Raw genomic sequence first — 12073 nt, forward strand, 5'->3', positions numbered from 1 at the left:
ATGTTGCATTTCTCCATACAATCCAGCACACTCTGCTAATGAAAAAAGGTGACAAAATCCAACATATCTTATGGCAATTCGTAATTATTTGTGAATTGGTGGCTAATTCGTTTGAATTCATGTGATCTCATTCATACGTTTTCGTACGATCTGCTTATGCCCCAGTGTCAGGATTGTTTAGGGGTGGTTTGAGGAGTTGACCTTCATGCTTCCTTCAAAAAAATGAAATAATGAATTGTCTGTTTTTGTACGATTCACACAATACAAATGAATACGAAATCGCCACCTTGTAGCATAGTTACGTTTTCCCGTAAGATCAGGTTGTAAAATCTTCAAAAGGTCTGCAACTCTGCATACAAACACATTCACAGTCCTCCCAGCCAGAGTTCATCCAAAGTCACTCTATTTCAGCAGAACCAGGAGAGTAGGATAATGAGACCGGCCCCCCAGACCCGTCCACTGATCTCCCCGAGCCCAGGAGCCAGGGGCCCGCAGAGCCCAGATCAAAGGTGCAAGTCACTGTCATCAGAAGCCAATGACGGGTCAGCCTTTTAATGGGGACCCTTTTTCCTTTACGGTCTGTGGAGGGGGGTTTAATTGAAAAGACGTGCGCATCAGAGGCGTGGCAGTCCAGGGTTCCCAGGACAATTAAGCACCCTGGTGTAATATATGACTTGACTTATACAGACTTTGCACCGGTGTGGAGAGCTTACAAGCAGTTGAGGGTTCCCAAGTGCAAGTACGATTTTTATTTTGACGTCTGGAAACGATCCAATCTGGAAACTGCTAGGGAAAGGTCCGTCTGCCTGATAAAAATTGTTGTTTTCAAACATGTTTGAAGTGGATGGGGGTCTCTTTCACTCTCTTGCAAGCTTTGGTAGTGATGCAGGTTGCACGAGGCTACAAATATAAGGCTGCGGGGTTTTTGTAATTACCACAAGATGCGATAACCTGAGTTCTGTCACTCTGCCAAGAAAACACTGAACGCCGTTAAGCTGGAAGGGGGGCGGCCACCTACAGAGCCTGGGGCAGAAGCCAAGTCTACTGAGGGAAGATCACGCTAGGCTACGGGTGGGACTCTCTGGACCACCGTTGGGCCACGGGCAGTGTAATGTCACAGACACATGGCCGGGTATGGGTAAGGTGGGGCCGGGCTTGTTAAAACGCCAAGGCTTATAAGTCTTTGTAATCTGAGCCCTAATGGGGAGTAAAACAAGAATACTTGGAGGATTAGGTTGCACCACGAAAGAAAATTCTCTCACATTTTTTTAAGAGAATGTCTTGGCTAGTGCTTTGAATAATGCAGGCGGTGAAATCGTGTTTGTCAGAATACCGGAGCACCATGATATAGATGTAACAAAACATTGGGTGTGCCAGGAAAACTGTTTAATAGTAATCACGCTCTTATGAGTCAAGGAATTGCTGTCTGTAGAGCAGCGGTTTTCAAACTGTCCTGTGTGAGGGATTCCAAGTGGTTGGCTGGAATAAAAATTAAAAAAATAGATTTTTTTATAAAAAATAATAATGGCCGGCAAGTTGACTAGCTGATAATAAAATAATAAATCTATAAAATATTTATAATTGACAAAAAACACCAAAATTAATTCAAAATGAATTACATTAGTAAAAAAAACTATATTATTTTAAATTTGTTATGGGCTTCTGCTACTTTGATAATGTAACTGATAGTTATCAGTTATAGGCTATTTTAAACACGAAGGACAATCTGTATGCCATTTAAATCTGTAGGTAATTGTTTTGAAGTAGTTTGAAGTTTCCCTCAGACTTGGGTGTTAGGTGGTCTGCCGGTAATGTTAAAGTGGTCCACCATCTGATTAAGTTTGAGAACCACAGACTGCTGTAGAGGTTTGCTAAGTTTTAACTCTTACATGACTGCGCAGACGCACTTTAATGAGCCAAATAAAACTGTAACAGACTTGTTGCACGCACAGCTGTTGTTCTTGGTAATGTCTTAAAAATGTTGATTAGATAATATGTGCTTGCGAGCTTACTGCGCTTCAGACACTGGCCTTAAAACGTTTCTCTGTACTTATAGGTCAAATCTCACATTAAATAACTGGTACTTGACAGAAATCTGAAATGAAAGAGAGGCAGATCTTAAATGTTTATGGTGTGGAAGAAGAAAGCATGCAGCGAGACCTGTTGCTTAGATGCCTCAGAGATGTTTTGGTTTTGTAAATCCAGTCCTTTGTTGCAGACCTGCATTTCAGCTTCAATGCAGACAGGGGAAACACTCTTGGAACGCGTGAGGTAGTCGTACAAAAAAAAAAAAAAAAATTAGCGTGTTTTGGTTTGACAAACCACATCAAATAGCCGAAAGCAAACAGGTGCTTTCTGCCAGAAGATTCAGGCTTTATTTTGACATTGAAAGCTTTAAAGAGCAGTCACCAAATTTACTGTAGACATGACATGTTGTTTGCACACATGACATCACTCACACTGTGTCTGCATGTGTCTGCATAATAGATGTTTGTTATATGCTTGGGATTTCTCGTAAAAATGTTTATGCGCGTGTCATTTTGGGCAGCCGTTCCATTGCTTTTGTCCACTCTATTGCTCTTTGATCATGGATTATTCCCCCTTAATCCTACCAAGTCTGTGATCCCATCTCTGAGCCCCCTCCTTTTTTTTCTGTGGCTCTTGTTCATTAACCTGAGGCGAGGGAGTAGAGAGGATAGGAGATGAGGTCTCCTTACATCTTCTCTTGGTGACTGCAACCTGAGCCCATGTAGAAGAACTGCCTTCAAATCCACTTAATCCTCCTGTTGTAGCAGCGCTTGTGTCCCTGATCCACAGGTGTGGGTTCAATCCCTCTGCGTCACAAAACTCAGGGGGTTTTACATAGTTCTGAAATATGTAATATATTGATGCTTTTTGCTGCAATAGATCATCTGACTGACGTATAAAGCAACCGATCACGTTTTTTTTGTAGGTTTAGGCCAGTTTATTTTAAATTTAAACTACTAACAATTGTTTGGTTAACTGAAATAAAGCTGAAATAAAATATAAATTTTAGTTGAAAAGTTGAAAACTATAGAGCTATAGATATATATATGCGGGCCGATATCAATATATCGATGCTAAAACGATATATCGTGCAGCCCTAATTTTTATACTGTACAAACTATATATTCTATCCCCTAACCCCAACTGATGTATTTTAATAAAGGGTTCTCATGAGTATTTCTATGTACAGTATCTTTTCTACCACACGTACATTTATTTACATTTGCATACATTGCACACTGACAACACTGTTTAGTTTTGGGGATAAGGTTAAGTCACCATATATATATGGTCACACTTTAGATTAGGGTCCAATTCTCAATATTAACTAGCTATTAACGCTGACTTTTGCCTCAATAAACTCCTAATTACTGCTTATTAATAGTTAGTAAGGTAGTTGTTAAGTTTAGGTATTGAGTTGTATTAGGTCATGCAGAATAAGGCATTAATATGTGCATTATAAGTACTAATAAACAGCCAGTATCCTAGAAATATGCATGCTAATAAGTAACTAGTTAATTGTAAACATTTTAAGGAATAATACACTTAATACTAAAGCAATTAATGTCCAATAAAGGTTGGTTTAAAGCCCTTAATGACAGATTTCCCATGACCTAATCTAAAGTGAGAACTATTTATGGTTAATAGGTTGTTAACAAAGCATTAAAAAACATTATCAAATATGACATATGAGATAAGTAACAATAATACTTGTGTTAATTACAGTGACAATGAATGAAGAACTCACTATTTGCATATAGCCTATAGAGACAACAAAATATGAACTATGCATTAACTATAAATATACAGTACTTTATTACTGTATAATTATTATAAAGTGTTATAATTTTTTTTTTTTTTTTTACATTGCTATAATAAATTAAATAATTTTTATTGCTTATTTATTTACTTGCTTTTGAGGCTTGGTTTTATGGTTTTGATGTCTTGTTGAATAGTTGCAGATAAAAGCACTGAGTTCACTTAAGCAGCGAGGTAAACTGAACAGCTCGTGTTCGTCAAAGGCCAGAAGCTGCAGGCAAAAGCTCTTTTAACCCCATACACAAACAACATAGGATCATATAGCCCTGTTTGCTACTAGGACATGCTTTGGTCTGGGACTAATCCCATCTAAAGCGTGATGGCTTTATGGGTTTACATAATTGCCTTTTAAAAAGCAAAACCATAATGATTACCACAACTTGGATCTCTAATGGCTGCAAAGCTTTGCCAGTATGCCTTTCAGCTCTGAAAACAATAACAACAAAGACAGCAAAATATGACTTTTCAGCTTTTGAAGATAAGTACTCCTTTTTGCCAGGGAAGATTGAGAATTTTTGATTCTAGCATTGGGGTTATGAGGTGGATTGTGGGTAAAGTTCAAGAAGGTCTTTTCTGTAATGCCTTTATCTATTTATTTACAGTGCATGTTGATATTTGTTACCTGTTCTATCAAAGCACAAATGTGCCTTCTTTCTATGTTATTATGCAATTACATGTTTCATGCGATACCAGCGGTGCACCATAAATATTCACATAATTCCAAAACTCTAAAAACTGCAATGCTTTTATTTGGACGTTATGTAAATGATATGTTTATGTTTGTTTTGTAGGTACACTCGAAATCAAGTCTGTGGATGTGGGCATCGTTGCCATCAAGGGGATTCAAAGCAATTACTACCTTGCAATTAACAAGAAAGGGGTGGTCTACGGGGCGGTGAGCATCATTTTCTCTTCATTTCTCTTTTAATTATAGTTAATGACTGGACTCTACAACAAATAATGATAACGTCTCACGATCCCGTCCAAACCGAAGTCGTCCTTCTTATCGGGAATTTTTAAACAACATTCAGAATTTCTAAACTATTTATAGAAATTCAGCTCTTTACAAGCTTCCAGAAAGATCCCTCAGCCCTCGGGTCTCTCTCAGAGGCTTTGATGTCAGAGAGCCTGCTCTATTTCTCATGTCTCGGGGCACTTAAAAAGCCCGGGGTTGTTTTAAAGGACAGTTCCACTCCATTGCCTGTAAATAATCCCCCGGCAAAAGTCGGCTTGAGCAAAAGAGTTCTGTTATCTTTGAAAAAGTAAGCTGAGAAGGCCCTCTTCCTTACACTGTAGTCTCTCCTCCAATACTGCTCCATGCATGCGTTCTCCTCCATTCACAATCCAGCCATACAATCCCCAGCTCCCTCTTTGTTCCGAGTTCTCTCCAGCCCCATCGCCTTTCATTCATCCGCTCTCGAGAATGGCAAATGTTACCTGAAACAGGGAAAAATAGTGCCAATAGTTTTCCCAAAAGTGAAATCAACTGAGAGAAAGGGGAAAGTCCTAAAATATAATCACCTACGCCTCAGGACTATTGTCCTCACTGCGGAAGTATCAATCAATATAGTACGCCACCATTTTTTCTGTTTACGCTCGGAAAAAGGATAAAAAAAGGACAGGGTGATGTAAAGCAGATAACAACCGGCTGGATGTACATTATCCCTTACATAATACATGATATACAATATTATATTTTTTTTATTCCTGATAAGTAGGACAATAATATTGATATGGTTTGCATTCCAATTATTACATTTTAAATAACTAAACAAATTGAAAAATAGACTTTTACCACATGACCAAAGATCATATCAAGAACTCACTCACAAATCTTCTTTTTTCAGAGGGATTTCGTCATTGACTGCAAGCTGATAGAGCGGATCGAGGAGAACAGGTACAACACCTACGCCTCGGCAGAGTGGAGGAACAAGAAGAAGCCCATGTTCGTGGGCTTGAGCGCCAACGGGAGGACGATGAGAGCCAAAAAGACCCGGAGAAAAAACACAGCCACACACTTTCTCCCCATTCCTATCGTGTAGCTACAACCCCACCAAAGGGAACATTTAACTGCACTGAGGAAAGACTTGGAATTTTTCGACAGTAGGCCTATAAAAGGGAACCGTTTGGAGAAAAGGGCACTATGTAAAGGAACTAAGAGAACACCTTTTCACTGAGTCAGACTGTTATCACATATTTTTTTAAGTTATTGGCACCAGGGAAAATGTGGGACATTTTTTATGCCAAACCCTTTTCTAGCGAAGGAAAGGTTGGACCAAAACCGACGGAGAGGAATCGAACATTGCAACCTCCCAGAATGAACTGAAGAGACCTTTCACAGAGTGTATTGCTTGTGTGTATTTGTGTGTGTGACCTTTGGATGCAGTTATTTATGCTGTACTAACTCATACGAAACACTCTAACAGACTCTCAAACTCTGTGACTCAGTGGACTGAAAGTTATGCAAACACTTACTGGAAGCACTTGCTCAAGGTGCAAGACTGAGAGGCCGAGACGGAGACCCCGCTTCCTACCATCCGAATTTAGTCAAGCTAGCACCATAGCGTAAAGAACTCTTAATATTATTAACATGCAAAAGCCACTGTATTTGATATCTCCATTCTTTACCTGACTGCTTTGGAATAAATTATTTATTTTATGTAATATTTAAAGAAAAACAAAGACAAAAAAACATGGAATGGACATTTTTTATCATTTATGCTCCTCTTTTAAAAAGCTATTCTATCGGTTACACATGAATAAATAAATATATTTCTCTTTACCTAGCAGAAGTTGCGTCCATGATGCTGAGAAAAGCTCATTTTCTTCTTTTATTCACTTTTCAGATGTGAAATGTATCTGTAAAACAAAATGAATTTGCTGCACTTAGGTTTTTCGGTTAATACATTTTTTTTATTTTCTCAGTCCCACAATTGAAAAAACACTCTATTGTTTCCCAAAAAGAAAGAAAAAGATTCCAGTGATAACTATGAGCTCATCTCCAAAAGCATTCAAGAACTCAAAACACATACTGTCTTCTGCCACTGCCACACTTATTGTTCTAGTATCAGTCATGGAAGGGAAGTTTTTTTTTAAGCTTAGTTCACTTGTGCCCAAACAGTCTGAATTGAAAACATTCATACTTGTTTATATATTTCAGCAGTTAACGAAAACCACATATAAATATATATCCACCCTCAATGCCCTTTGCCTCATTTTCAACTTTAAGCACAACTTTCAATCATCAAACTGTGCTTTATTAGCCTGCTCACTTCAAAAGAGTCAATACGAATGGCATGTGGTGTGTGTGTAAATATTGGCAGTAGATTATGGGCTGATTCTGATTATCTCTTCTGTAGGTCTCACGCTTTCTCTCCCTCTCAAACCTTAGGAGCAGTTCCAACAATTACTAAGTTAAAACTTTGGGTTCAAGTCTCACCTTTTATCATATCCCCTCTTGCGTTTTTGAGTTCACTTGGGAACAGTGACGTTGACTCATGGACTTTCCCAGGCAGTTCCCATTATTTCAATTCAGAGAAATGATGTGTTTGTTTAGAAGTTCTAGGTGGTTCGTAAACAACTTTTCATGTGCAATTACACCGTAAAGCTTGTAACCGAAAACCGGTTTAATTTTTAGGGGTACGACGTTCGGTTCGTTAACACTTTTGTACGAAGCACCGAACTAAAAATAGTTATTCAACGGCACCGCAAATGAATCAGTATATAGCGAGAGAGACAACGCCATTTAGTCAGATATTCCTTTCTTTTTTAAGTGAATCAGAAACAGCAGCGCATGTAAGCCTATTTTGATTCCAAAATGAGTTGGTCAGGGGCACGGGAAGTGGGGGTGCTGGGGTTCACAGGATTGTAAATGTAACGCAATTTTTTGTTCATTTACATTTAAATTAATTTTAAGCATTCAGTAATTTATTTGTAATACACTTTAAGTGGGCTATTTAAAAATTGTTAGGACTATTTATGTTAGATTATGTTTTTAAAACATACGCGCAGCGTGTGACGTCAGTGTGAGCGTAGAAAGAATTCGTCCGCAGCCGCTAAAAAAACAAACAAAACAAAAAAGATTCGTCCGCAGTTGCTCTATTCCTGAGCGCAAGTCCACCGTAAGTGTTGTGTAAGTAGGCACTAGGCATGTTTTTTGTGTTCTTTTCTATTTGCTGTTGCTGTGCAGGCTCTTTTATTGTAGCGTGTTTACAGCCCAATAACCCATTATTTAAAGGCTTAATTTATGTCCCGTAGACCGGTCCGTTGCATTACGAATGAAAGCAGTAGTCTATCAATAATGTCAAAAATGTGATGTGCAGTCAAGTTCGGGTTTGTGTATGCTGTTTAAATGAGTGTTCTCAATTGTTGTGATTCGCGGAGTATTGACGAGTTTTATAGACTTGATATTGTTTCCTTTATTCAAAAGTGGTGATCGATTTTAGTGAATCGTAAGCAGTCCGCTTGAGTTGAAGGACTCAAGTTTTGTGAATCAATTATTCGAACGCATTTGTGGACTTTAAAAAACATTTTTATGTATTTTTTATTTAAACTCCTTATTGGGCACTGGATCCGTGTTTCTTTTTTCCAAATACTTATTAAACGACACTTACCATTCTCATTATGTAGCCTAAATAGGGCATGATAATTAAAGTATATACAAAAATGGGCCACATTTTATGCTCAGAAGTAGGCCTACATATAGATTTTCCTAAGCCAATAAGCAAATTACATTTAGACATTAAAGAAGTAAACAAGGAAGATAAATACAAATACCTGTTGTATAAGGCTGTAATCCCCTGTTGACTCATGAAAGAGCCACAGAGTCATTTGGCTCTCGCAGGGAGAAGCTGATTCAGATGCATCATACATATTCAGTGTGCAACGCTGAAGGAATTCCCATTTGTTGGTTTTAGCTGAAATATATATTGTGACCTTCACAGCTTCACAACTTCACTCTTTCCCCAAAGGAATCTGTGGCTTGTTGACCAAACCACAGGAGCAGCTGTGAATATTTCATTCCAGAAAGGTTGCTTGGAGAGCAGCAATAGACAGGGCTGATTTTAACAGCCCCGAGGGTAGCGGCACCACTGCATATTTTTGGATCTAGATGTGGTGATATTGAGCCAAGCCCAAGGAGTTCCAGTAACAGAGGTGCTCTTCTATCATTAGTGATCAACAGGTCTCCGAAACACGCTAACCTCATGTCAGCTAACACAAAAGAGCGAAAGTGCTAAATATAGTGGCTTTTCAGACTGCACTTACAGCACGTGTTAAACACAAGGCCAGTTCAGACTGAGATTTGGATCTGTTATGATCTCTCGAGGTTTCCAATTTCTGTTCAGCAGGTGTGTCAAACATTTGCCTTGGCTTTGGCTGAGATGAAGCATGTGTTTATCAATTCAGCTCGAGTGAGTGAGAGAAACAGAGAGACCGAGTGCCTGCCAACTCCAGACAACTCCGACCCTTCAGGAGAACAGAGAACTGAATTTACAAATTAATACGAAGCCATATTCTGCATTTGAATGTAAGTTAATACAACCTAAGCGGCGGAGTATTTTTCTTGCTTTTTTCATCTGCACCGGGATAAGACCAACATTACTTGTCAAATGTGATTTGAAAACATGAAAGTATCCAATTGAGATGGCAAGATAGCTCAAGATCTTTCACAGACGGGCCTTTCTTGCCCAAACTAAAGCATGTGTAATGTTCATGTAACTTGGGTTTGGCAAACATGCTGCTAATAAAGTTGGTGTTTATTCGGTCCGTCAACCACATTAAAGCATTTATCCAGTAACATTGTTTTCTAAAACAGCAAATGAACTTGATTAAAGACAACTGCGATCTGTTTTGAGGGTCTGCTTTAGGCTTGAAAAACATGAGGTTTTATAGCGGCTGAGGCTTAGTGGTTGTAAGTACATATTGACTATTTCATCTTCTTTCAATATAATCACATTGTTCTGAAGCAAAAAATGCATAAAATAATCTTGGGTTTCAATTTCATCTCTTCTAAAGTGTTGTGGCCTATAGAGAATTGAGCAGAACTATTCACTGACCTGTGAATCTGGAGTCATCAAACTTTGCCACTGTATGATCAACAGTCGCTTCAGAACCACGGACAGCTCTGGTTTAGTCTTTATGGAAAGTTGGGCTGATTTGAATTGACAGCTACAGTATGTACAGTAGACTTAAGACTAGACATTCCCCATTCAGCAAAAACTCGTCGAAAAGACGACATTACCAGACGGCTAAAATTTGGTTGAAAGGTGAAAAGCCATCTTTTTCAGGTCGTTGAAAGACGTCTATAAAAGGATGTCCCACTCGTGTCTAAATTAGGTTGTAAAGTGAAGTTGAAAAGACGTCTTTTTCAGGCCTAATTTCAACCGTGAATTCATGATTATATTTATATTTAATATTCATAATTACTGTCAAAATAAGACAATTCACAAAAGAGAACCAAAACATTTATTGACACATAAAATACATATTTCATCTTAAGCCTGCCTTTGATCAAACATACCCTAAAAACAGTAACATAAATATAAATAAAAATAACTTCTCTATACATTTATAAATAAATATACATTTAAATAGATAGTACATTTTCAGCATCATTACTCCAGTCTTCAGTGTCACATGATCCTTCAGAAATCATTCTAATATGATGATTTGATGAAACATTTATGATTATTATCAATTGTACTGCTTCATATTTTTGTGGAAACTATGATACAGTTTACAGTATTCTTTGAAAAGAACTTTCAAAAGAGCAGCATTTATTTGAAACAATTTTTTGAAACAATTTAAAAGTCTTTACTGTGACTTTTGATCAAATGAATCCATCTTTTCTGTATATACATCATTTTTCAAAACAATAAATCTTTAAAATATTGAAAATGTTTATAAAACAGTCCAATTATAACCACATTAGAAAACATTAAATGGATAGTTCACACAAAAATGTAAATTCTGTCATTAATTACTTACTCTCATGTCGCTCCAAACCCATAAGACTTTTGTGCAGAACACAACTGAAGATATTTTTAACAGATGCCTTGTGTGCGCAAAATAACAACAACAACAAAAAAAAAACATTTCCTCTTTATTAACAAATTATGTATCGCCGACGCACGTTGCACCATGGCCGGCTCTCACGCCAACATAACACTGATGAATCGTGAACAAAATGAACACAGAAATGTCTTTGCCTCACTGATTAGCAATTGATTTATCAAATCTAAATCATCTTCAGATGGTTCAAAATGCAGCTGCCAGACTTCTGACTGGCACCCGGAAATTTGATCATATCTCCCCTGTATTATGCTCTTTGCATATCTTTGGCTGCCGGTCTGTTATAGAATAGAGTTTAAAATTGAACTGTTTTGTACAGCACAGTGGTCAACTACTGTTGTTTTTATTGTGCTTTATAAATATATTTTGATTTGATAGCAATTAAACCCCTTTACGCCTAGATATAGAAAACTTTACCAAATGAAGCATTTGCATCAGTCTTGGCAAAGTAACCAAATCAAGACCTTCAGAATAAACAGCCTCACAGATGCAGACGAACTGAATTAAAAAAGCTGTATGGGAGAAGTTTGGCTGTCTGTATGATTTTGATAATGACGTCAAGTTCTTCACCCGCTGGATGAAATTATGTCAGGATCATGAACCCTTTCCATTCGTGGTGAGGAATAATGCATAAAATGTGTGAGGCGTGATAGTTCGTAGAAACCCTGAGCCCACCTGCCCGTTCCTCTCCTTCACCATCTGAAGGCATCCAAAAACATGCAGTTGGATCAAACATGTCAAGAAGTGTTTAACCGAACAGACAGAAGGAACACAAACAGATCTGTGGTGTTTTGACACAAACGCTTTTCTTTTTTAGTTTGTTCAAGGAAAGTGAAAATATAACACATTTTCCTTTGCAATTTGCTTGATTTGATTGGGTTTTGCTGCAAAGGAGAAAGGAACTTGAGACCTTGCGTAACTATTTGCCATTTCCAAATTTTTTCAGCGCTCCGTCCACAGCATTCCATCCACATGCATTATTTTGTTTTCCTGTGGGTAATATCTGGGTGGGCTGGCGTGTTGTCACACATGGTGTGTGTGTGTGTCTGTGATGAGAAACCTCAGGGATTCTGCCTGCAAGCTTTGGAGGACTCTCAGCGGTGAGAGGTCTGGGAGCTCTCGTCTTCAAGGCCGCATAGCGTCATTACCTAACACT

General features: G+C 38.1%; 1 protein-coding gene across 1 annotated transcript in view; it reads left to right on the forward strand.

The window, feature by feature from the left end:
- The window catches only part of fgf10a (fibroblast growth factor 10a), a 39989-nt gene extending 33355 nt beyond the window's left edge, over window positions 1–6634 (forward strand). The window contains exons 7-8 of the mRNA XM_079898465.1: window positions 4638–4741; window positions 5694–6634. Coding sequence (XP_079754591.1) covers window positions 4638–4741; window positions 5694–5888 — 299 coding nt within the window. The 3' untranslated portion in view covers window positions 5889–6634. The remainder of the gene's footprint in view (window positions 1–4637; window positions 4742–5693) is intronic.
- Window positions 6635–12073: the final 5439 nt, after the last annotated feature.

Source organism: Squalius cephalus (assembly GCF_949319135.1).
Source record: "Squalius cephalus genome assembly, chromosome: 17".
In the NCBI taxonomy this organism is placed as follows: Eukaryota; Metazoa; Chordata; class Actinopteri; order Cypriniformes; family Leuciscidae; genus Squalius; species Squalius cephalus.